Source organism: Porites lutea, chromosome 8, assembly GCF_958299795.1.
Source record: "Porites lutea chromosome 8, jaPorLute2.1, whole genome shotgun sequence".
Classification (NCBI taxonomy): domain Eukaryota; kingdom Metazoa; phylum Cnidaria; class Anthozoa; order Scleractinia; family Poritidae; genus Porites; species Porites lutea.
In genome coordinates, this window is record NC_133208.1 from 16,070,844 (window position 1) to 16,096,021 (window position 25,178).

The window sequence follows — 25,178 nt, forward strand, 5'->3', positions numbered from 1 at the left end:
TGAAATTCCGCCAACGCATATAATGCAGTTAAGTGGGCACAAGAACGTGCAAAGCATAACAAACTATAGTAGCTTGAACCTAAATCAACAAAAAAACATATCAGGCATCTTAAGCCGAGCATCGTCGCAAACACAAGTAACTACTGCAACTAATGAAACTGCTGCTGCGAGCACTTGCACTAGTAAAACCCCGATGAGTTTTTTTGATGGAGCAGTAATAAGTGGAGGACAATTTACGATTGCCATTAATGCGCTTACTACCTCGCCGACCATTCAAAACAGGAGTTCCGTCACCGAAACCACCGAAAAAAGGTGGAAGAGAATCCGAATTGAGGAGTCCGACTCGGATTAAAGTTTAGAAATAATATTTTAACATTATTTGCTTGCTGTAATGTTAAATTTCTGGCAGAAATTCAAGTTTATGTTATAATCCTTGCATGAGTTTTTAACTTGAATTCATGTAACAGAGTTTTGTCTTGGTCTGTCATTAAAGACGATAAACAAGAATTAAAATCTCAGTATATATATAATAAACACAATACCACATGGAAAGTGCTTTGTACGGTATTTACGCACTCGTTGTTTCTGTATCAGAAATCTCACTCGTTCGCTGCGCTCACTCGTTCGATTTCTGATACGTCAACAACTCGTGCGTAAATACCGTACGCCCGCACTTTCCATGAAGTATTCTCTATATATGGAGATGGAATCGAATGGAATGAACTTGTTCCAGAATGAAAGTCATTTCGATGTCATTTGAATAGCCGCAAACAACAGAGTTCGACTTTAAGATTGCATGGACTCTACATTTTGTTCTCCTTAACTGGCCTGAGCTTGTGATTTAAATTTTACTGTTTGTAATATTTTTACTCTTGATCCACGCAGACCTAAATGGTCTCAAGTCAAAAACAATCAGCAAAGAAAACGTCAATGGAAAGAACAATCATTCTCCCTTATTTCAGCAGTATGTACTGGGACCCTTCCATTGCTTTTTCAACTTCTGACTGGGACGAGTTAGCGAAAATATGTCAACACGACTGGACAGAATACCTTAAAATCAGTAAATCTGCCAAATTTGAAGTGATCAGAAGTGATTTGTATGGTGGGGGGGGGGGGGGGGGGCAAGTTTGTACACCCCCCCCCCCACCATACAAATGTCTCTACAGTTTCACGACTTTGAAGAACAATATCTTTACTCTCTTTAGACGTACAATCTTAAAACTTGGTAAGTTACGTTATTTTAAGGCGCTCTTTCCAGCAGTATTGATAGATATTCGCTTGCTGCTCTTTGTCAAAAGTTAAAAAAACCTTGTGGAAGAGTCTATTTACAAGGAGAATGTAGCAGTTTGTCTTAGAAGTTACTTAGGGCCATTTCCATGTAGCACTTCAACTGCCTAGAATAACCCTACAAGTGACTCTGATAAATTGCTACATTTTTCAACTGCTATGTTTCCTTATACATGCTTCGAAGTCACAAAGAGAATTTCATATTTTTAGGAGTCACTTGGGGCCTTATTTCTGCCCCCATTCAGTTGCTTATAGTGTAAGTTATAAGATAAGCCGGATATGCCATGTCAAGTTTGTAGGTAATGTACACTGTACAACCATTGGTAATACCATTGATGCTGTCATAACGAATGTCGGACCCTCTCTTCGGGGGTGGCATTCTTATGTCTCTGTTAGGGGGTAAGAAAATACTGTCTCCTGTTAAAACATGGGCCAGGAATAGCTGGAAGTGCTTGTTCTGTGGATCGTAATAAACAAAGCCCTGATGGCAGTAAGAAGCTTCAGAGGCAAAGTACGTTCCACGCCCCCACATACCGTCTGCAGAATGCCGCATGTCGAATCCATCCTCTCCTTTCCAGATGACATCTGGATTTGTATGTCTGGTGCCATGAAATAATTCTTTCTCATTAATGCATGTGGATCCTGTTGAGAAAAGTACAACTTACTTTTCTACTCAAATTCTTTCAAAACAGTAGGGAATGGTTTGAGATTTAATATTTAGTTAAAGAAATTAATGCAAGTAATCAGTTCGGGGTTGTCATTAAGAGCCGGGGGCCGGGCATTTTCCCCGGCTACTAAGAGAGTGGCCCCTGGCTACTTTTATTGGAAAATGAAAGAAAAATAGAACCAAAAGAAATTCCTAGCCATTTGATTCTACTTGCAACTACTGGCAACTTCAAATCTTAGTGACACCCTGCAGTTATAAGAGTATTTTTCCTCTGGCAACATATTGCCCTTTGTATGCTTTACAAGGTGGTTCAGAGTCTAGCTAAATATCCCAAGATGGTAAACCACTCATATGTGATTGGAAGCCGTTTCTTCAACAGAACTACCATACCACATCTCTGGTACATGGTGGTGGTTCTATCATTTGTTTTGCTTTCACAGAGTAAATACAGAGTGAATATTTGATTGAAAGCTATAATGTCACCTACCAAGCAGTATTTTCCGGTGATGAAATTTATTATGCCGTGGTTCTAATGTTTGACCTGGTGGGTGAAATCTTACTGTGTGACCATTAAAAATATTGAAACCTGTAAAAAAGGAATTCTCTGAAGACCCCGTTTGTAAAACAAATGTAATGTCCTCCTATATATAGCATGTAGGTTTAATAATCAGGGTGCAAAGAAAATCATTTTTACGGCTTGCCCTTCGGGCAAGCTGAAGCTAGAATCTACTAGCCCAGATGTCATTTCAACTAGCCCCAGATACTTTTTGACGAGCAGAATTGATTTCATAGTTCTTCTGTTACTCGAATTGCTCAAAAAACCTCACTTGCCCGTAGGGCAAGTTAACAACAGAATTCACTAGTCCAATAGCAAAATCCACCTAAGCCCCGGGCTATCGGATACTACTTTCTTTTCACGCTGATAATATTTAATAACATTATTCAAACAAAACATACAGAATTGTACAGTAGAAGCTCTTCTAATGGACACTCTTGTACTCAGACAGCTCTGTATATGGCCGCCTTCACAAAACCTTGTTTCACTCATCTCCCATACAAACTCTGTATTTTAACATTCTCTTAACCTTTAAGTCCCAATAGTGACTAACGTCAATTTTCTCCTAACAATATCCATACAATGTCAAGAGATTAGGTTATGAGAAGTAATAAAATGATCACCAAAGGGAAAATGCCTTGATCTTTTATCAAATTCTCTGAACTCATTCATGAAGGAAATGTATGGAGATCAGTTTGGAGAATTTGTCTGTGGATATTGGGGCTTAAAGGGTTAAGCGACCAGCTCCAGTTACGGACACCTTTTTCACATTCCGAGGGTGTCCTCGTCACGAGAGCTTCCACTTTACTGTTAAACACTAACCATTTTTGTCTTTGATCAAATGCCGCTGTATTGCATACTTTCTGTACAGCCACTTGTTTTGTACACGCTGTACATTAGTGATTTGAGCTTCCCTCAAACTTCTTTTAAGGCTTCGCTGAACATGGTCCCACTCGGCAGAACCTGGACGCACGCTTATCAGTTGAACATTTTCAATTTGCTGTTGCCAGTCTGGTGGCAGCGAAAGTGCTTCTTGTGGTACTAGATTTTTACCACTGCAACAACAATAATGAAGAAAATGAATACTGTAAAAATTCTGACATTAAGCCCCTCCATGTATAAACCCCTACAAATATAAGCCCCCCAAACTCGTAACGCAAAAAACCCTCCGTTAAATCACCCCTCCAAATATAAGTGCCCGGGGGGCTGTACTTGGAAAATTGCCGTCAAATACAAGGTAAAACAAAGCAAAAATGGTAAATTTACTTCCAACCATAAGGCTAACCCAATCGATTTCAAAACGCATAATTCCTTCCCTAGATAAGCCCCTCAAAAAGGGCCTTTGAAAAATATAAGCCCCGGGGCTTATTGTCGGAATTTTATGGTATTTCTCACACACCACTGGTAGCCATGCCAAGCCAACCGCCGCAGGATGACCTTTATTCCAAGTTCATAAAAATAAACACATAACATATCCCTTGAAAGTTATGCATTGGATTTAAACAGCCTACAAAACTGAAATCTTAGGGTGAGTGGGTGGGTGGGTGGGTGGGCAGGTTAGTAATGGCGGATGGAACAAAAGCATCTGCCCGCCTTTCGGTCATATGACCTATTCCCAGGCCCCCAGTGATGTGTCAGAAAAACATTTTAAACTCATTTTGTTACACTCGCCAGCAGAAAATCACCCTTCCTGTCGAGAAAGGAATTCTGGTAAGTAAAAAAAAATGATAACAAGTGAGTTTATGGCCCAGAGGGGACAATCAAAGTTTGTAACCTTTTATAGGCTAGTTCCTTGGATTCCAGCTTAGTAAACTAAAACAACGTGCCAATAGTCCATTTTACAGTTGCAGATGAAAACGAGGCTGGAGTTGACCTTGTTTTAATTGATACAACCTTCCTGCTTTATTATGTAAGTCATGTTGTGCTGATGCTAACTATATTTGTTAAACTTAATTTCCAAAAGGAAATGTACTACCCCAAGAGTCACTCTATATAGCCCAAACTTTTTTTTTGATGAGCAGGATTGATTACAAGGAATTCCCCAAAAAACTTTACCTGCCTATTGGGCAAGTTGAGAACAGAATTTGCTAGCCCAGGAGCAAAATCCACTAGCTCCAGGCTATCGGAAACCACTTTTTTTGCACACTGCATAAGAAAAGGAAGGAGTTTTGTATCAAAACAAGGTCAACTTCAGCCCCATGTTCACTCAAACCGAGGATACTTAGCCCACAACTGTAAAATGATCTATTTGGCCATCTGACATTTGCAAAATTTCATCTCACCCTGAAAAGAGCTACCCTGAGCAACCTGAACCTGGAGGCCATAATACTATACATGTATAACTACACAGCTTTTAACTTACCCAATCTGTTTGTTGTTATCACTCCCCAGTGGAGCACGAATGATTGGAGTTTTCTGACCTTTGTCACAAGTCCTCGTCATGCCAGCAAATTCAAGGTTGTAAGTTTTTGCTGAGCCAGGCATCTGAACCTTTACAGATGCTGTACTAGAGTGCGATGTGTCACAGTGAATGTACTCTTTTTCCAAAAAGTTACATTCTGAGTCAGTGAATGGGACAAGCTTTCCTTCTTCAGTCTGCCAAAACCAAGGCACCGTTTGTATCGCTTTCTTTTTCACACTCTGAGAGTCTGGTTTACTGCTAAGCTCTTTACCCACCAAAGCTACTCTATTGGGTTGATCAGCATACTTATGTAAAAGCGAGTCAATATATTCATGGTCAGAATCAGGAAAAACCTTTTTGAGAATCTCAAGATCTGTTAGAACTTCCGCAACAGATGAATGGCTACTGTTTCCAGATGATGAAACTACTTCAACTTGGTTTTTATCTTGGGATTGTGATGAAGAACTTGCATTATCCTTTTTGTGAGGTGTAGCACCTGCACTTGTTTCATACCTGGGTAAATCATCATCGTTTTCCCGAGATATTTCAGTGGCTGACGTGAAATGTTTAGACGCACTCAAACTTCTTCTGGCGGGTGACTGGCTACTTAATGAATGAGATTTGCTATCTTTACTATCATCGCAGTCAATTTCCACAATCTGTGACCTTTTACGTTTGTTCATGGATGGATGAAGAGCCCCACCCTTGTACCGTATGCAGATACCACCACTTTTCTGCGGAGAACTTATACCAGAGTCAGAACCACTTGAGCGGTAAAAACCTGGCTTAGGAGAGCTTGCTACACTCTTCACTAAAACTATATCATCATCATCACTGGAAGAGCTAGTTTTGTGGTCAAGAAAGTCATGCTTCCGGGATGGTTGATGATTTTTAGCAGGAGAGGAGGAACTTTTAGAAGTGCAGGCCATTCTAGTTGGACTTGTTAATTCACTCTCATTCTTCCTGCTGAAATCACACTTTGAAACTTTGCTAGATAGGCTGTCTTCACTAGTGTTTGCACTTCGTTTCAAACCCTGCTCACGTGATGAAGTTTGTTCTTGGTTCTGCTGAGTGCCATCTGTGTTTCCATTCTCTAACAGCATGTTGATTATTGATGTCATGTGGTTAGGATCATCTTTAAACATCTCCAGGTAGCCCCTCAGTTGATTCTCATCACACTCTGGGAACATTTCTGATAGAGAGGAGAGTTCCTCTTCAAAGCTCTCCATGGCAGAGATCATATAGGAAGAAGATAAGTTGCTTTTGCTGATGCTGGCCCTGGATTTAAACTGGTAGAGGAAACAACCAATTTACTTACACTTTCACAAAAAAACATACACAACACCTATAAAATAATTCCAAGAAGTAACTACATATTATATGCTCAACTACGCATTTTGTTCTTGAAAATAATTTGACAAACACTGATTTTTATTTGGTAGCCTGCGAATTGGAATAACTGGAATTCTTATTACTGTAGGAGATTTTTCCGATTATAGTCCATGATCCATCAGTTGGTTCAATCCGATTATTTCTGATGATTGATAAAGAAATCTCAACTGATTTCAAACACATAGGTCCTACCATTTACCTTTCAACGTTCCATTTTTACCCACACCCCCTAAAAATCTTCAACATTAAGTTTTTGTTTGCACACTTTGAGAGATGAATAAAATGTCAGAAGGGGCAAAATTTTTTTGGCTTCTATTAAGAAAAAAACACAACCCTCCTCTTCAAAACATAATGTACTTAGCGGGGTGGGGGCGAGGGTTATGACTTGGTCAATTCCAAATATGCCCATACCCCCCCCCCCCCACCCATCCTGGGCATTTTATTTTTTTCAAAACGCTTGGTCAAATTTCCCACCCACCAGCAACTCTTCAAAAGTTTTCCCATTCGTCAAACCCTTTAAATATCCTCCAAAACGCAACCAAAATATCTGAAGTCTCAGAAAGCTGTCTTACAGAGGTTTTTTCATTTCAAGAAAATTGTTTATTCTAGAAAGCCAACATTGACTGGGCTTTTCCAAAGGCTCTCAAATGCTTCAACAAAACAGTGAATATAGGAGCAATGACCCATGAATGTGGTGCACATGCTGAATGGTCCTATATAGTGAGGAAAGAATTACGAAATCCTTTTGCTTGCGACGACCAGCGTTAACACAAACGTGGAATGCTCGACTGGGCTGGCCTCATTTTGGGTCAAATTCCCCAATGTACGTAACAAAGTTTCAGTCAAATGCAAGGGGTATGCCCGGGTGGGGGGGGGGGAAGGGCGGTTTGGAAATTGTACATAAGAATGGAATGTCCCCTTTTAAATTCCCAAGTGCACAATCCGCGCAATATAAAAGTTATATATATAGCCTGTTAACAAGCTCTCTAAGAGATCCCTGGGCTTGACATGCGGCCAGGCCAGTGGAAACAGCAAAGAAAGAGATCGCTCGAACGAAGCGTTCTTCCGATTCGATTTCATGTAAGCTTACCGAGTGGGTTGATCTCCTTCATATAGATCACCTCGATCCCTTTTGTGGAGGATTCTTTCTTATCAGCTGCTGATGTATATAGTTAAAGAAGGTATCGCGATAGATCTTGCATTTTTTATATCGATTTGATAATGGATTAACGACAAAACGGAGAAAAACGATTAACTTTTGAGATTGAAATCGCAGCCTAGCGCCTAGAACAGAACCGACAAGTGAGCGCGCGCCATTACGATGTAGATCACACTTTTTCAAGCAAAATAATAATATACTTACCAATCCTTTGCAAAATCCGAGCAGCCAGAAGGAAATCGGGTATCATTAAGATGTCAGCTGTATGGTATTGACGAGAAAAACAGGGAATGTTCTTCACCCCGATCGCGCTCCATTTTGCTTCGGTTTGAGCAGATTTTCCTCAAATGGCGCGAACCAGAGAACTAACAATTTCATTGGACAAAACTAAACCAATCAGGACTGGTATTTTAAATAAAGCACCCAAAAGGCACTGTGGGTAATAAAGATGGCGGATTCGTTGCTATAAACAAGTCTCAGACGAGAGTTCTTCGATTTTTTTGGCCTCAAAATGGTCAAACATAAAGTTACGGTAAAGTTTGGCCCTTATATGTCATGTGGAATAGTGGAGCATCGGACTGCTCGATTAGAAGGATTGCAAGGTAAAAACTGTTAAACTACAGGGAGCTAAAGTGCAAGGTTACTTAGTATGTATGAAAGTAGTACAGTAATGTTGATGATACTAGTAACGCGATTTTAACGGACTTCAACCGAAATCGCAGCTAAACAATGCACTGTAGAAGCGCGCCATATGAGCATATCATAAACCAGGTGTTAAATAACAATTTCCAGGGTAACCACTGAATTATGATCTTTTCTCTTGCAAGTGTGTTCCAAAACGGCTTCTTTTTGGGGTGGGAAGATAAACGACTCAGAGAAAAAGTTTTTTTTCTTCAGTATACACTTATGGCAACTCTCCTGGATGCAGCACAAAATCTCCCAGTCTCCCATATGAACCACTCAAAAAATAATCTCCCGCATAAAATCGACTCTTAAGCTTTTCTTTGGCAGCATTGAGTTTTCAGTGAGATAGCTATAGAGCTGATGGAAGACCTCTTTTTCGAATGCTTTGCTCACAACTGGTAATATGGAAATGGGACAGTAGTTTTCACATTGCCGTCAGTCTCCACATTTAAAAATAGGTGTTACAGGAGCACATTTCTATTCATCCATGTATATGCCCGGCGTCATGAGGGACAGATTGAAGATGAACGTGAGTGAGGGTGCAGTGATAATCACAGACGGTTAAGAATTTTGGCAGGAGTTTTATCCAAACCAGTTGCTTTGGATGGTTTTAAGTTTCTCAGTGCTGAAATAACACTATTGACAAGAATTGGTGAAAATTTAAATTGTGCGTGTGGCATTGGTTAGCAACATCAGTTACCAGAGGCTCAGTATTGATGCACTGCTCATTGCCATATTCTGCTGCAAGCTTTGGTCCTATGTTTATAAAATAGTCATTGAAAACTTGAGCTATAGATTTAGAGTCCAGTATTTCATTTTCATTCACCAATAGAGAGCTCACATCATTCAATTTGTTATTTCTCCCTAATTGCGAATTAATAGGTGTCCAGGGTTTCCTAGGATCATTCGACCCAGAGCTTTCTCCAATCTTGTCTTCAAAAAATTGTGATTTACCATTATGCATTTCAATGTTTACTTTATTATGCAAATTTCAATACTTCTTCCAGTGAAAATTCAAAAACTCTAACCAGCTGGGCCCCTCGCATATAAATTTGTGCACATAGCGGTCTATTGCTGATAAGATGACGTGTGAGATGGTGTCTACTCTTTACGTCTGTCAGCAAAGTAACTAAGGCTCTATGGCTTTGTCTTTAAAACAAAACTGAATGCAAGGCTGGCAATACGGCAAAGGGCTGATTTATTTGTGGCCAATATTTTGGCTCTCTCTTGGAATCATTTTTAGTTTATCATTAACCTCTTATGCAGATTTAAATTCGAATTGTAGGAGCCATTATAGTATTCTCTTTCAGTGTAGCTCTGGCCCTGAGGAAGGCTGATTTTGTTAGCCGAAGTATTGGCTACAAAATGCCTTATTGCCAGCCTTGCATTCAGTTTTGTTTTAATTCCTACTTCAATTGATGTCTGGCATAAGCATCTCTACATTAGAGATCTGGCAAGGAAACCAGTCGGTTTTATTCACACGTCGAGTGGACCTCTGCATTGAAGGGTTTTTGCCTTGTCTTTGTTAGCACTACTAAGAAGTGAAGGTCACACTGTAGAATTTGTAAAAACTCCAGACAGAGATGATGTAGAGTTGGTTGTTCATGGAGAAACAATTTATTGCTGTAAGATTCAAGATCTCCAATATGGTAAGTCCATAAGTTACTCATGGTTTCCTCACTGGTCTAAAGTTCCTCGGAGATCAATGCCAGTGTTCCATTTTTCTCGTTTGTTTGACCCGATAAAGATGACTTGCTGCAAAATGTGCAGATATCCGAGCTTACTGTTAATAATGTATTGACATGGAGAGGAAATGTGCTCTTGTCCTCTCATTCACAGCATTGCCATTACCACCTTGATGAGTTTCTGGGCTGGTTATAATGGTTTTAGCAACCTTAGAGTTAAGAGATAACTGGAAATACTGTTACCTGATGGTTGCAGCCTTTTAGGAGTGTTCTAATTTTTGTGCCTATAGTGCCAGGTCACTGTATAGATATGACTCAGTGCTGCAGTTCATGTTTTTTTTTTGTTTAGGTGGTGATGGAAAGCTTGATCCAATATGCAAAGAAGCCCTCACTGCTGTCAACAAAGCCTACTGACCTACAGAAAGCTGATCTTTATCAATATATTTTTACTATTTCCACACTGTTTTTAAATGTATTTCATACAAAATATGTGCACAAAATGAAGGAAATGTTCTTCACAGTGCTTTGTAAATATGGCAAGTTTGTCAATAAAGTTATCTCTTGAGAAGAAAGAGATGTAATTTGCCAATATTCCTCTAAGTGCTTAGGACAAGGTGCCAACTTTGTTACATATGCTCTTATCAGCACCTAATTGCTGCGTACCCCCAGGCCTTAAGCAGCACACTAATCTTTGGGTCTCCTGTGCTTTCTTCAGTTTCCTGCCTTTAATTATGTGGGACGATCTTGATTTATGTTTGCGACAATATGATTTTTAGCAAGTGTGCATCCAGCAAGGTCATCATAGCTTGCAAGGTTCTTCTCTCCCATGTCTTCACCTCTCAGAACACAGGGATGGCAAACACGTGCAAGAAAAAAAGCATCTTCAATTTCTACTTTTTAACGCTTCATTGTACACAACGGTAACCTTTGCAAGTTAACAAGCATCACAGAATTATCATACTTGTCTACCGATGAAAACAACGGTATAGATTGTGATTTTCCTGAAATAGAGGAGAGGGAAAGGCAAAGTCCAAACCTCCTGCCTCCTGTATTTTGCATTTCGTACTCCTTTTTTCTTGGCTTGATCCCTTTAGTCCTTAGTTTCTGGGAAACTGCCCACCTACCCCTCCCCTAAGCCATCATTTTGCCCCAAGTAAGAAGTAAGTGTTAATGTTAGCTTAGGGGATGGGTAGGTAGGCCGTTTCCCAGAAACCTATATTTTCCCCTATTTCTCCCACTTCCCACCCTGTTAGAACTCTCACCTCCTACCCGTTCCGCTTTCGGAACCATGCCAGCCGAGGAGAGAACGACAAAAAGGGAAAAGGTTTAGATAAACAAAACAACAAGATTGCGTCACCCTTTTTTGTACATTTCCTCTGCCTCCAACCGTCACTAGGGACCTTACGATCTAACAACGGCGACGCCAATGAAAACGTCAATAGAGAGTTTTAGATCCGAATTTACCGCGAACCTCTAACCGCTGGAGGTCACGTGACAAGTCTTTCGCGTCACGTTTGAGGTTTACGACGTGCGTTTTCAACGTGGGGAGGCGAGGTTCTCACGTATGTCATTTACCTGAAAGCTTTTAGCGCATAATTCTTGTTTTATCCCACGTAATGATACAAAACTCTTGTGGAGCAAGTCTTTATCCATTAACAGAGGCACAAATTCGGGCGAAATGCTAAATTTGATAAATCCCATTGGATCTTGAAAACAAGTACCATTCATGGCTGCTGATTCAAAATGGCGGCCGTAAATGTGCAGGAAGAACTAATGTAAGAATTTACAGTTCTTTGCTGCTAGATAACCCAGTGTTACCGTAAATTTCTTTGATTTTCACTGACTGATATTTCTTCTATTTCTAAATGGAAAAAAAAACAGAATCCACTTCCTTAATCCACCGCCAATCTAAATCGAATTATGTTTGAACGTCGAACGGCAAACGGGTAGCCGCAAACCCGCGGTTAAAGGTTCTCGGTAAACTCGGATCTAAAACTCTCTAATGGCGACGCCAATGAAAAATACTCTTCGCAGGTATTCAAACTTTTTCGCGATTATCCCTAGTCTGCACCTAGTTATTTGAAAGAAGGAAATTTAAGTTGGAGCTGAGGAGAAGGGACCGCGCCCGAGTTCAGACAAAGATGGTAGAATTTATCGCCTTGCTGTTCCCGTTCTCAAGTCAACATAGAATTTGGTCACTCCAAGTCACTTTGCTGGGACGGCAAAAAAATTTTACAAAAATGCGTGATGCACGTACAGAGTTGTTGTGGTGCTCATTAAACCTATTACTTTTTTGAGGTTCCCCGTTGACGTCACCGTAGTAGTTCGTAAGGTCCCCACTGCACGGCTACGACGTGAAATCTCCTAATATAACGTTTTATTATATAGATACTGATGACATACCAGGATTTTTCCTTTTGCTAAAAAATCATATCTTCATCGCGCGCAGTGAAGAGACCATCTTTATCTTTCACGTGTGAGGATATTGGTGTCGCCATGGCTACTAACATAATTTTTCTCTTCTTCATTAGAATTTTGACTTTTTGAAACAGAAAATATAAGTATCATTGTATTCATTTCTCCTTTATAGCTTTATATCCGAGTTTCATAACATTGTTCTGTCAGGCATTTTGCGATAGGTAACCACTTTAATTGCACTATTTTGCTGTTTCGAAAATGAATAAAAAAAAGTTGTGTTTTATGTAAGAATTTCATCAGTATCTATAAAATACACAGAGCATTACATGGCCGCTTGGGGATACCATAGTTAATTGAGTGGAATGGTTATGAAACCCGTCAGACTCCTTTGTTTTTGTGGACCTGAAAGTGCACAACGTTCAAAAGAATTCCTATCATTTTGATTGTATTGACCAATAAAAACGTTGCATTAATTTATTCCGTAACAATTTGCCAACAGAAAACAAAGGATTGTGCACTTTCAGGGTGCTTCCAACATAAACTGCAGCACTTTTGTTTTTATCATTGATGTTTGCCGCTTTTCATAACCAGTCTCCTCTAATAACTATGATTATATATTTCTCAAACTCATTAATAATTCATAAAGAAAATTCAAAGGAAATTAATGTTTAATGAGTGTTTGGATATCAGATGAAAAACTGCTCATTTTTGCATCCTTAATTTCTCCTTCAAAAATGATTTTGTTTGAGAAGAAATATCAAACATTCGACACAGTGTTTCATCGCCAGATGAAAAACCTCGAAGTTCGCCAAAAATACTCCGCTGCGCGTCGTATTTTCAACTCTCTTCTCGGTGTTTCATCTGGTGATGAAACACTGCGTCTCATGTTTGATATATTACTTGACAAATCTCACAACGACAGCGGAGGAGGGGAATAATAACGCGAATTGATTTTTTAAAGTCAGCCTTTTTCGTCGCCGTTGCCGTCGCCGTCGTGAGCGTGCTTAAATGTCGACGTCTCGGTGGCTAAAGACAAGCCGAGAAGGAAAACGAGAAGAAGCAACGCTAAATCGTGTAGCCGGCTTTTTGCATACAGCTTGCAGCTCACGCAGGCGCAGAGTTTAGTGAATCTAGTACGCACAAAGTTCATTAGCCTAGAACGCGCAAAGTTTATTTACCCAACACGCTCCACAATGAAAATTTGCTCTTTTGCCCTAACAACGGTATAAGTTACTTAAGGCGGGCAAAGAAAAGACAGTGCAAAGAAAATCTTCAATGTAGGCGTCTCCCTGAAGTACCTCATCCCCAGGCTATGGAATAAACTAGACGCCGTACGGCGTTCACTGGGCTGCCATGAAAATTAGATTAGACATATCAAGAGATAGATATATTATATTGTAAGAAAACGAGGAGTTTGCCAGAACAGACAGCCGACGGCCGATAAAAGGAAGTAACTAAAACGCTAAACTGACCAGTTCCCATCCCGTACACCATAAAATCCCGACCCACGAGCCCCGTTCAACCGATTCCACTGACTGACTTATAGATGATAATCTAATTAATGGTCAACACAATGTGACGGAAGGTTTTTCCACTTTCGAACGACTTTAAGGGCTAAACGGGAACTCAGGGTTTGAACGCTGGAAACTGTCTTCTAAGCGGGGGAAACTAAAATCAAAGGGCAACTAACTCGCTTGCAGGTAAGAACCGTCACAGCTTCTAGGACCGGGATCAAACCACTAACTGGAATGCAGCAGCGAATAAGACAAACCTGACTTGGTTCCAACAGTGTTTATTCTTGTACACGTACTCGAAGCAATCTGAGTAGTTGACAATATAATCGGTGTAATCGAAAATCTACAAACTAACTTACTTATATATACCACTACCACAGGTATTCAACACAAAAGAGTACAATAGATATACAAAAAAACTCGTTTGAACTTAAGCGAAAATTATTGTTGCGGATTCTATCTTAGGAGTAAAAAGCACTAGGACAATAAACTAGCAAAGTTTGCCAAGTCAGCAAGGCAGCTTTTAGGCACGTAATTTTGCTATGTGAATAGAATTGCAAGGTCAGCTAGCGGCTTGCTGGGCACGTAGCAGAACTGTCTAACTGCCTAGTTTTTCACCTTCAACAAAAGCAGACATTTTCCGGATTTGCAGGTCAGCAAACCTTTTCAAATTCTAAATTTAGACGAAGCGACTATTTACGGAAGTAAACTAAGAACCATTATATTTGCAGAGAAACTACGTGATCGTTCAAGAATACTTGAATTAAAGACGAGCTACATTCGCTTGACAATGTGTTACTGTGAAATGCCGCTCTTTTGTAGAATAAGGCTATTTAAGAAAATAAATTAAAGTAGAGCACTACTATTCAGAAGACCAATATTTTAGAAATCATTACTGAAGTTGAACTAATACTATTAAATAAACTTATTAACGAAAAGGAAACTCATTAGGTTTGTGCTGCTAGTACTATGAATATACCCTGGGTTCCAGAGGATATTTTTTTTCTTATCGATACTGATCGTTCGCGGCGAAGCCACGTCAACGAGGCGCAAAACGCCCAGAGAAAACGGGAGCCTTATCAAACCGTAAGCACGGTTTATTTAACATTAGGTATTTTGAGAACGGGCCTCTGGAGCCAGGGTACTATGAATAGGCCGCTGTTGGCAAAGCACGAAAAAGCATAAAACAAAGCATTTGAAATTAGCACGAGCCGCCACAGCTGAATGCGGCTAATGAATGCAGCTGAATGCGGCTAATTGTAAACACAGTAAAATGTCTTGTAAAAATCTTATTGCTAGTGCGAAACTTTAAGCGAACATTCGAAAGCGAACATTCGAAAGCTAAAACTTTAAAATGTTATTAATTACCAGCTTAACACTTCTTATTTAAACACTAATAGCTAATAAACGCGTCCTGACTTCAAAATAAAACACTTTGAGTAAATCCTTCCTATCACTATAGAGATACACTGTATACATGTATATTTGAAATGTAGCTTAATTGAGAGAAAATACATAAAAGACAGAAAATAAGGAATAAATAAAAATGTAATGGATGAGCATAACCTAAAGCGTAGCAAGAATGGCTAAGCAAAAAAAAAAAACAAAAGACAAAACAAAACAAAAAACAAACAAAAAGGCCACACCATAAAGCTAAAAGTATATAGCATATACACAAAAGAAGTGAAGAATGAGGTGCTAGTTGGTGTTAGATGTCAGAAGAAGAATTTTGCTTAATTTAAGTACAGTTTTTTGACCCTTTTTTAAAAACAGAGGAGTACTTAAGCGTTTAAAGTCAGGGGTTAGTTCCTGCCAGAGATCTACTGCCGTTGCAGATATTGTTTGTTTGCCAATGTTTGTTCTATAACAAATGTTATAAAGATTGTCTTTTGAAGCACATCTTGTGTTATATGAGTGGACGTTTCTGGATTATCGGAAGCAGCTATTCAGTAAAGATTGACTTGGGAGCTCTTGTTTATGCCAAGCATTACATGCAGTATGTCAAATTAGGTGGCGGGTAATCGGTTCCTGGGTGATCAAACGTTACAAACAACAAATTAACCTTGAAAAAATTAACTTAGGCTTAAAGTTTTCAGATTGCTGTGTTATTGATACCTCCTTTTAACGTTTTGAGCGGCCATTTCATGTTTCACTCAATTTGGTGGCAGGTTTCCAACTGTTTGAATTTTGATAAATTTTGTGACACAGCTCCTCAGGGGCACCCAACGACGGTTTCCTCCTAAATGTATTGAAAACACTTTTTAGGCTATCCAGAGTACTTTTAGATCTCTAGAAAATGGATTCTAAGCGGCGCTATAAAACTTGTATCTGGTTCGGTCGTCCGAGGGCAACTTGAGTCTTTTCGAAATTACAAGGGCTTCGGTATTATTTTCCCGAAAATTGTAGATGCAATTTTAAGTTTTACCGAAATGAGAATTTTTCTGATTCTTCTCTCCATTGCATTTTCGAATCCGACAATTTTAGGTTTCCTTTTTCGACGAAAAATAGGCTAACTTGGGGACTAAAGTGCGAAATTAAACTTTACAAAATCGTATAGGGAATTTATTAGATACGCCACGAGAATTGTAAATAAATGGAACGGTCATCTAGAAATTTTTGGCCTTCTTCAAACTGTAGGAAATGTTAGGCAATTTTTGCTTCTCCGAACAGATATTTTACAGAAAACAGTCGCTGCGGAGTGGGTGCCCCTGGCTCCTTTAAGGCATCAAAAGAAGGGATACCTTATTTGCTATGCGAAGACTAATGATGCAAATTATGAATACATGAGCTCGAATCAAAAATCTCTTGACCTCTACCGACATGATTAAACTCAAACGTACTTTTTTTTACTGTAGTGACAGTCTACAATAAGTAGTGTTGCTGTTGGTGTTTCCCCATATCCACTTAGCTGTCACTGCGATGCCATTTAGTGTACCCCAAGGACTTGCACCATGGTTTGCAATCACTTTTGCCAAATGCCAGTTCTGGTCATCAAAATCCGGGGAATTCCATTCGGGATACAGAACACTGGTGCATTTCCAAGTTTCATTAGTTACCAGTCCGTTGCTAGTGGAGCCGAGTATTCCGAGATATACGCCGCCATAGTCTTCCCCGGCTACTGACAGAACTCGAGTGTTTCCTGGTACAAGGTAGGTGGTGGGGTTTTGCCAAATACTATCCGTGCCGAGGCTTTGACCGTCAGCAAACATTTCCATTGAATTGTCACAAGTGAATGTTGCGGTGAAATCTTAAGAGAAAGACAAATATTTTTCTATTACGCAATTTCCTGTTTCTGATTCATAAGGCAGCTTTAGAAATGGCAGCGCTCTAGCGTCGCCGTCTTTGCTTATTCTCGTATTTTCATTTCTAAACATGTACCAAAGGCAGTCCATATTCGTTCCGTATACCACAGGGGGCGGGGAGAGAGGAATTTTCAGTGGGATCTTAAAAAATGTTTGAAGGGGATTATAAATTGGTAAAAAAAAAATACTTCTTACCACGAGACAAATGAATTACTTTATTTCCAAGTTTAAAGAAGGACAGTTATTGTTAGTATATTAAAAATCGCAAATCTATGTTCTTTACTTTGTGAAGCAGCCAGTTCAATCTACATCACCGTGATCACCAATTTTACCTCCTGCTCTTACCAATAATTAGCAATTATTGGACGAGGGTGAGCAAAATATCGTGATTTGTCAGTGGCGAGCAGTTGCAAATAATTGATCTGCGAGACATTGACAAATCATGATATTTTGCGATAACCGAGTTCAATAATTGTTTTATCATTCGATCACCGAGTTTGTGCTTTAGGAATATCTTTGGGAAGCGAAGCGATCTGCCATTTTCACGAAAGAGCGCTCGCAAGTAGGAGAAAAGCGTGGTTTCGTTTACGCATGAGCAGAATAGTATTTGCAGCCAAAACTTAAGCCAAAAACTTACAGTTGAACGACATTGCGCATGAGCACACCATTATTTGTAGGCAGTTATTTGCAGGTCACGTGGCGGGCTGTCGGCCAATGCAAAGGAAGAAACATTTGCATCGAATGATAATAGTAGTTATCATCATTTTCATTATCAATGAGATTATCCTTATGTCAACACCATCACCATGATCATCATTATCAAAGTCAGCCCACTTCAAACGTTGAAGTTTACATTTAGCTATTCCCTGATGATTACCATGATGACTGCCTTGGAGACTGATAAACCCCGACATACTAATGATGAAAACATCCTTACCTTTTGGCTGGCAGTATGTTTTTCCGTCACCTATGTACCCGTCGTTACAAGAACACTTAAACGAGCCATCAGTATTTGAACAAGACGCGAGGCTTTGAAGGCAATCATGTGATCCTTGTACGCACTCATCAAGATCTAAAAATGGTAAAGAAAATCGTCTATTCCCAGAAAAAATGCCGGGAAAAATTTCATGTGATGGGACGGAAAAAACGCAATGAAACTCGAAAAGAGAGAGAGAGAGAGAGAGAGGGAGGGGGGCAGAGGGAGAGATAAAAGACGTGAGAGACACTTGTTTTGTTAAAAGAACAACATGAAAATTTTGTAGCGGCGGTGAGAAAATAAGAAATCCTAGCGGCTATCAAATGCAAGGTGAAAATGAGCGCCATGTGCGCCAGTGAAAAAAAAGCGAGCAAGGACACGTACGACATTTCCCCCATAAAACGTGAAACCAGTTGTACGCAGGAAGTTTCTGCACGAAAGTTTCACGTCGTAGTCGTGCAAAACAACGGCATAGAAATGTACAAAAAAGGTGTGCTGCACCGCAAAGTTGCTTGGTAATTAGACCTATTGTAAGAGTTGTTTTTCACCGTTCTAGTCTCCTTCGCCACGTACTAAGCATTACACGATTTTATATTTTGTTTGAGTAAACTATTGTCGAGAGATTCACTTTTGGCCCTGGCTTAATCTATATATATATTGAAACAGTGGATAGTGTTTTTCGTGCGCTCTGATTGGCTACTCAATCAGTGAATATCCTGGATTCACCTCCAGTTCCTCCGAGCGAGTGACGCCAAACTCGCGTAAGTTGCGAGCAAAATGCCTTCCCGCGGTTTGCTGCCCTAACAACAAAGAAATTCGAAAACTAATCAAGCAAGCTGTTCCCGAAATTCACGAAGAAGGTGACGAAGTTTTTACTTAAATTTATCGACAAAACCGGTGAAAAAGTTTTTTGTTTACAAATGCAAATTTCTCTTAGTCTTGCGTTACTTTATTTAGTTGACTTGTTCATAAACAAGCTTAAAACTAAATTCAATAATCTTTTCTACAGAATGATTTTAAATACAAAAAGAATTCACAACTCCTTTTGAAGAAATTTCCCCGCAAGAGCTAAACAAATGCCTTCAAAAAAAGTTTTATTTGTCGGCAAGAAAAAGCGACGACCGCGGCCGTTCGGTCATTGCGCGCCAAAATGTAATCGCTGGCAACAGTAAATGAGTTATATTTTTGTGCTCAGTGATCTCAATGTTTTAGTATATATTCTGCTTGCAGAATATATAACAATTATTCACCTCAGTGTCGGTGGCTTCGGTGACAATTATTCACGGTGACAATTATTCACCTCAGTGTCGGTGGCTTCGCGGCCTCGGTAAATATCCACCCACCACTAGCCACCGACACTGAGGTGAATAATTGTTATATATTCTGCGAGCAGGTTTACTTGTCAGAGTTTGGGGTTGTTTTGGCGGTGGAGCCACTAGCACTAACTGGCAAGGAAGAATGGGGCGGAGAAAAGCGAGCCCGCAGACCGACTATTTTTTTTTTGTTTAATTTCACCCCTTAAGAGGTGTCAAGATACTATCCAATAGGAACAAAGAAAAATGTGAACAAAAATGACAGAAAGTTGCACGAGGAAATTTGTACTAAATTTTTACAAAATATAGTCATGGAAAAAGGGGAAAAAAGCCGTAACAAAAACCGCGAATCCAGCTGATGATTGTTGCCGAATATGCACATATTTTTGCTGCCGCAGTGAGCGAGCCTGAAGCGAGCGAACGAGGCAGCTCTCTAATCGGCAAAAAATCACATTATAGGGGCATTGAATCACGTTTTCTTGCCAAACGCAAGGAATTGTGGTTATGTGCGAATGAAACATTTAGGATGCGCAATGGACTCGCAAGGAATTTTGGTTAAGTGCAAATGGAAGATTTGGGATGCGCAGCAGACTCGCAAGGAATTGTGGCTATGCTCGAATGGGAGATTTAGAATGCGCAGTGGATTACCACGTGCTTTCTTCTTTCACTGATTTTCAACTGCAATTTGAATAATTTGCAATCTCGTTAAAGTAAAGAAACAACAGGTCTAATTAGAAAACAAAAAATCTTTGCACGTGCTGCATACTTTTGCAGTTGACCGACACTTGTCGACCGAGAATCGAAAGCATTCATGATAAATTTATCCTAGTCGATGCCAAGGCAGAATGAAAGAAAAGTTCGAAACCTCTATATATTTTGGTTGGTTTTCGGAAAACAGAACACGCTAAGACCAGCAAAATAGCGTAGCATATGGACAAAGAAATAGCATCACTGCATGGAGCAAGCAGCCGTTTATATCTTTCAAGGATATTTTCACAAAATGCAATATTTTATAAGTCCGATATTTTGACTATATGATTAGGGTTAAGCACTGAAAGTACTAACTGAAGCACTAACCAAACTGATTAGGGTTAAGCCCTGAGAATTGTGATAAGGGTTAGCAGTTGGCTTTTATTTTGGGTTGGGGTTTACGCTATAATATTTGAATAAAATCGCCATCTTGCAGAGAAACCACGGTGGTCTAGTGGTTAGAGTAGTGGTATGCAAACCCTATGCTCCGGGATCGAATCCGCTCATATTCGAGTGAATATTTTTTTCCTTTGAAATTGAACAGACTTACACTTTGACAACATTTGTCGATCATAAATTAAGTCTGTCACAGTCTATTCTTAATCGACGTATGATAGTTTGGTCTGGCTGGGATTCTTCGATTTGAAAAAAATTATTGAAATAAATATCGGACTGCGGTCATTTAGTGTTTTGAAAATCCTGACCGGTTACCGGCCATATAGCCGCAGCCTTTACTATTTTTCAAGCAAATTTTTCTTCTGTTCTAAGAGGGAATCACACAAGCAGCATTAGAGCTACGAGCCCGAAATTTATGTCATGTATTTATCAAAATTTGAACATAACTGCCCTCAAAAATTGTTTAAATTGGTGTTTGATTCGTGACATGGTTGGCCAAGTTAATGTGTTTTCATGGTCGTTTCAAACCTATCTTGTAGCGCAGATCACAGTCGAACAAATTTACTTAAACTTGGCAGATGAAATAAACAGTCTTAAACTCAAGAATTTTAAGTTTCGTGGAAAACGCTCGATTTTTGTGCGAACAGAAAGACTGAACACCATAGTTAGAAAATTTGCTCGTATCGCCAAATCAAAGCTTCAAAATAAGTTTCAGTCATTCAGTCACGGTTGCAAGCGAGAATGATTGATATGCATATCAAAAATGGAGAATTATCTGGCCACTTCTGACGCCACGCGAGCACGTTAGAAAAATACTAAAACTGGCTCATAATTTAGTTATTCACCTTTAACGCGATACTCAAAAGGAAGATAATTTCTAAATTTAGGTCATCACTGACAAAGATTTTGGATTAAGCCCTCTTAACCTCACATCACCTTCTACTAAAAACTTTACTCTTAATTTTCCATTTCTTCACTATTTCTTGCCTACGGCAGCATTTCTACCCTTTAGGTATAATAGTTTAGCGTTTAGTCATTCACGACGTTTCAAACTGCAGGGGCACCCAACGAGGATATAGTTCAAAACCACTTAACAAAGCATTGTTGAACGTATTTTAGTATTCAAACGGTAGATATAGGCATATTTTTATCCCCTAAAAACTTTTCTTCTGTTCGGATTTCCTAGCTGAAAGTCTAGTGATCCGAAATTATAGGGATAAAAACTTACCTTCTCGAAAATTTCAGCCAGGAAAAGGCTCCCGAAAAATTCTAGGTGGCCTTTTTTAGGGTCAAAATGCGTTAAAAATGGGTAATTATACCATTTTGTAGATGTTCGAAAATCCTAGGAGAGGCAGGCAAGAAAGAAATTTTACAACAAATGCTCCGAAAATTCTAGATCTCAAATCGTCTTCCGAACAGATATCTTCCCGAAAATTGCCGTTGGGTGCCCCTGAAACTGCGTGCTTCTGGTCTTCATTAGGCGAATGTGTCGAGTACTAGTGAGGGTGGGCTAACAGTTCCCCCCTTAGTTGCTAGTGATTAGCATTACGAGCCTCATTTATGGTTTCCACCAACCATACGGTCCATACTAGTACTAATCTGCAGCTGTGTTGTCGATAGGTAGTAGTTTAACGAAGTAACGACTACCGCGAGATAAACGATAAACTAGTCTGCGAGCTGGCTTACTTGTGAGAGTTTGGGGTTGTTTGGACGGTGAAGCCACCATCGCTAGCGAACGGGCTATTTCCTTTTTTTTTTTTAATTTAGCCCCTTAAGCCGGCTGTCAAGATGCTCCAATAGAACAAAGCAAAATGTTAATAAAAATGACAGAAAGTTGCACGAGGAGAGTTTTGCGGAAGATAGCAAAATATAGTCATGGAAAAAAGGGAAATAGCCGTGATAACAAACCGCGAATCCGGCAAATGATTGTTGCCGAATATGCACATATTTTTAACGTTTAATCACCTTATTCTTATCACCGGATTCGCCGGCTCCCGCTTACGACACCACCACTTTTTAAAATATATAACCCCAAACTCGCATAAGTCAGCCTCATTCAAATCAGGTTATTCAGGGCTATCGGCTGAGGGTTTTCGCTTGCTTATTTTCCCTGTGCAGTTAACGCCGTTTCCGATATATCCTGGTTTGCATGTACAAATGTAAGAGCCTTTAGTGTTGTTACAGAAGGCATTGGCCGCTGCAGTGATGCGTGTCTGTCTCACACTCGTTTGTGTCTGCAAAATAGCATGTAGAATGCATTGCTTAACTTAGAAGAAAATAATTTTTACTGAATGATTCCTTCAATCGTCTGTTGAAATCTTTCGTAGAAAATCATTTTGATGATTACCGTTTTCTTTGATTGCGTGCCACAATAAGGGAGGTGGCTAAGCAGACGACACACCACGCGTAGGGAGGAGAGATGTACCCCCCACGGGTTAGGGGGTGGGGACGTGTGACATGTCAGACTAGTCCATACTCCTCCCTCCTCTGCAGAGGCTCCTGCTAGGTATCCGTATAAAAATAGCAATAATCGAAAAAATAAAAAGCGCGGGGGTGCCCAGCGCGCTCTCCCACAAAACAAAGAGGCCCCAGCGGAGGAGAAAGTCCATACTTAGTTTTTCTGGCAATGCAGACTTATTAGGCGCATACAAAACATTAATGGTATCGTCTTATTTTCACACTCCTTTTTTTTTGGTTTTCAAACTTTAAAATTAAACCCATCAGGCCCATACAACAGTGGTGTTTTGTATAGTTTCACCCCGATCATTCTCTCTTGTTCTTATTAGGTGCGTCACCGTTGATCAGGAGCACCCAACGAGAATATAGTACAAAACCACTTAAACATAGCATTGTTAAGCGTATTTTAGTATTTAAACCGTAGATACAGGCATATTTTTATCCCCTAAGAATTTTTCATCTGTTTGGATTTCCTAGCTGAAAGTCTAATGATCCTAAAATTATAGGGATCAAAACTTACCTTTTCGAAAATTTTAGCCAGAAAAACGGCTCCCGAAAATTCTAGGTGACTTTTTTAGGGTAAAAATCGGCTAAAAATGGGCAATAATACCATTTTTAGATGTTCGAAAATCCTAGGAGAGGAAGGCAAGCAAGAAATTTTGCAACAAATGTTCCGAAAATTCTAGATGTCTTCCGAACAGATACCGTCCGAAAATTGACGTTGGGTGTTCCTTGTTGATTACGCATACACTTGTTTTGGCCACTTTCTTGAGGCCCTGTTAGGTTAAATTTCGACACTGAATCGAAATGGCCTTGAAGCAGCGTCAAACGGCAGCAGAATGGCGACAAACGGCGCAAAGGTGGGTTGAAACTGCTACAGCGACAGAGAAAAGCACAAATACTGAATTGTGCCAAGTTTGCGCATTGCCACTTTGTTTCCTTTACGACTAACTATTAAACAACTTATACTTCTACTTAGACTCTTTTTCCTCAGACGATCGAACAGTTTTTCGCAAAAAAAAGCCTTAAGCAAAATATTTATCTATGCAGGCAAATTCTCTCTTTAAAAACGGCCGTCATGTTGGGTTAATCCAGGTGTTAGGTATCCGACTTAGCGTAATTTGAGCGTCACATAAAATTTGGCCAGATCTAATGTCTTTTCCACATTCGAGGGTCTCATACGTTACATACCAGTTTTCTTAATATATTACACGGGATGTAAATTAATCCGTGAGGACTACATCAACTACATTGCCAGAGAAAACCAGCCAGCAGATTATAACTCGTTCCTCAGTGCTTCTAAAAAAAACTGCCACATATAAAGTATAGAAAGTTGTGTGATTTCGTTTTCAGCCGGGTACGTCTTTCACTCTTCTCCTATATAGTCCATCGTACTTAAGGAACAAAAACAGTTTGGACCTACCCATTTCACATTTTTCTCCTCTCCACTGCGGACTGCATGAACAAGCAAACGTGTCTTTCCCTTCGTCGAACAAACAAGAACCTCCGTTAAGGCATCCAGCCATTAGGCAGCCCTGAGGAAAATGTTCATAAGTTACTTCGGTAAGCTAAAATGATATACCGACATCGTTTTCCATAGACTTCCTACAGCTTTTTGTATGTTTTAGCCACTCTTTCTCTGGAGTGGGGCGGCGACGTACTAACTACATACAGATCATTTAATTGCAGACAGCGAGACTGATCCAACAACAACAACAGCATTTTCAACGGCATTTTCAACGGCACAACGCAAATCTAATGTTGAGCACAAAAAATTCCACCGATTAATTGCCGGCTCTAAGCGTGCTTTCCTCTTTTTAACATTTATAGTTGTTTGCACTCTATACTTCTCTTAACTTTATTTGCAAAGCAAGTAAGCCTCTGGTTAGGGAAGAAAACATTGCCTTCGATAATGATTTTGTTGTTGCGGAGCTGAAAAGTTTGGGAAAGGGAAAACATAGCCAGCTCCCATACGAAACATATGACTGAAATACGTGCACCTTTTACAACCACTCAACTTTACTGTACAGTTTTACCAACTTCCTATTTTTTCATGACTTAACTTCGCTTGCACAGTTATGTATTAAAACTGATTTAGACGGAATTGTTATACATCGTGTTGTCGGCCTTAGCCTGGGTGCAGGAGTCTAGTTCTTGTTGTTTGGGAGGCTTTTGTTGTCTAAGCAATGAAAATTCAGAATGTTTCTTACCTTAAGAAACA

At 39.7% G+C, this 25,178-nt stretch overlaps 2 protein-coding genes across 2 annotated transcripts; one reads left to right on the forward strand and one right to left on the reverse strand.

Moving 5' to 3' along the window:
- Positions 1 to 1,317: 1,317 nt before the first annotated feature.
- LOC140946353 (uncharacterized) lies at positions 1,318 to 6,195 on the reverse strand. Its single transcript, XM_073395455.1, has 3 exons — positions 4,873 to 6,195; positions 3,333 to 3,565; positions 1,318 to 1,929 (listed from the first exon to the last, which is right to left on the reverse strand). Exons 1-3 carry the CDS (start codon positions 6,150 to 6,152, stop codon positions 1,529 to 1,531), a joined length of 1,914 nt encoding a protein of 637 aa, XP_073251556.1. The 5' UTR covers positions 6,153 to 6,195; the 3' UTR covers positions 1,318 to 1,528.
- Positions 6,196 to 7,905: 1,710 nt separating this feature from the next.
- On the forward strand, positions 7,906 to 10,403 carry LOC140946774 (UPF0728 protein v1g117062-like). The gene is made up of 3 exons (XM_073395885.1): positions 7,906 to 8,064; positions 9,676 to 9,795; positions 10,181 to 10,403. Exons 1-3 carry the CDS (start codon positions 7,974 to 7,976, stop codon positions 10,243 to 10,245), a joined length of 276 nt encoding a protein of 91 aa, XP_073251986.1. The 5' UTR covers positions 7,906 to 7,973; the 3' UTR covers positions 10,246 to 10,403.
- The last annotated feature ends 14,775 nt before the right edge of the window (positions 10,404 to 25,178 follow it).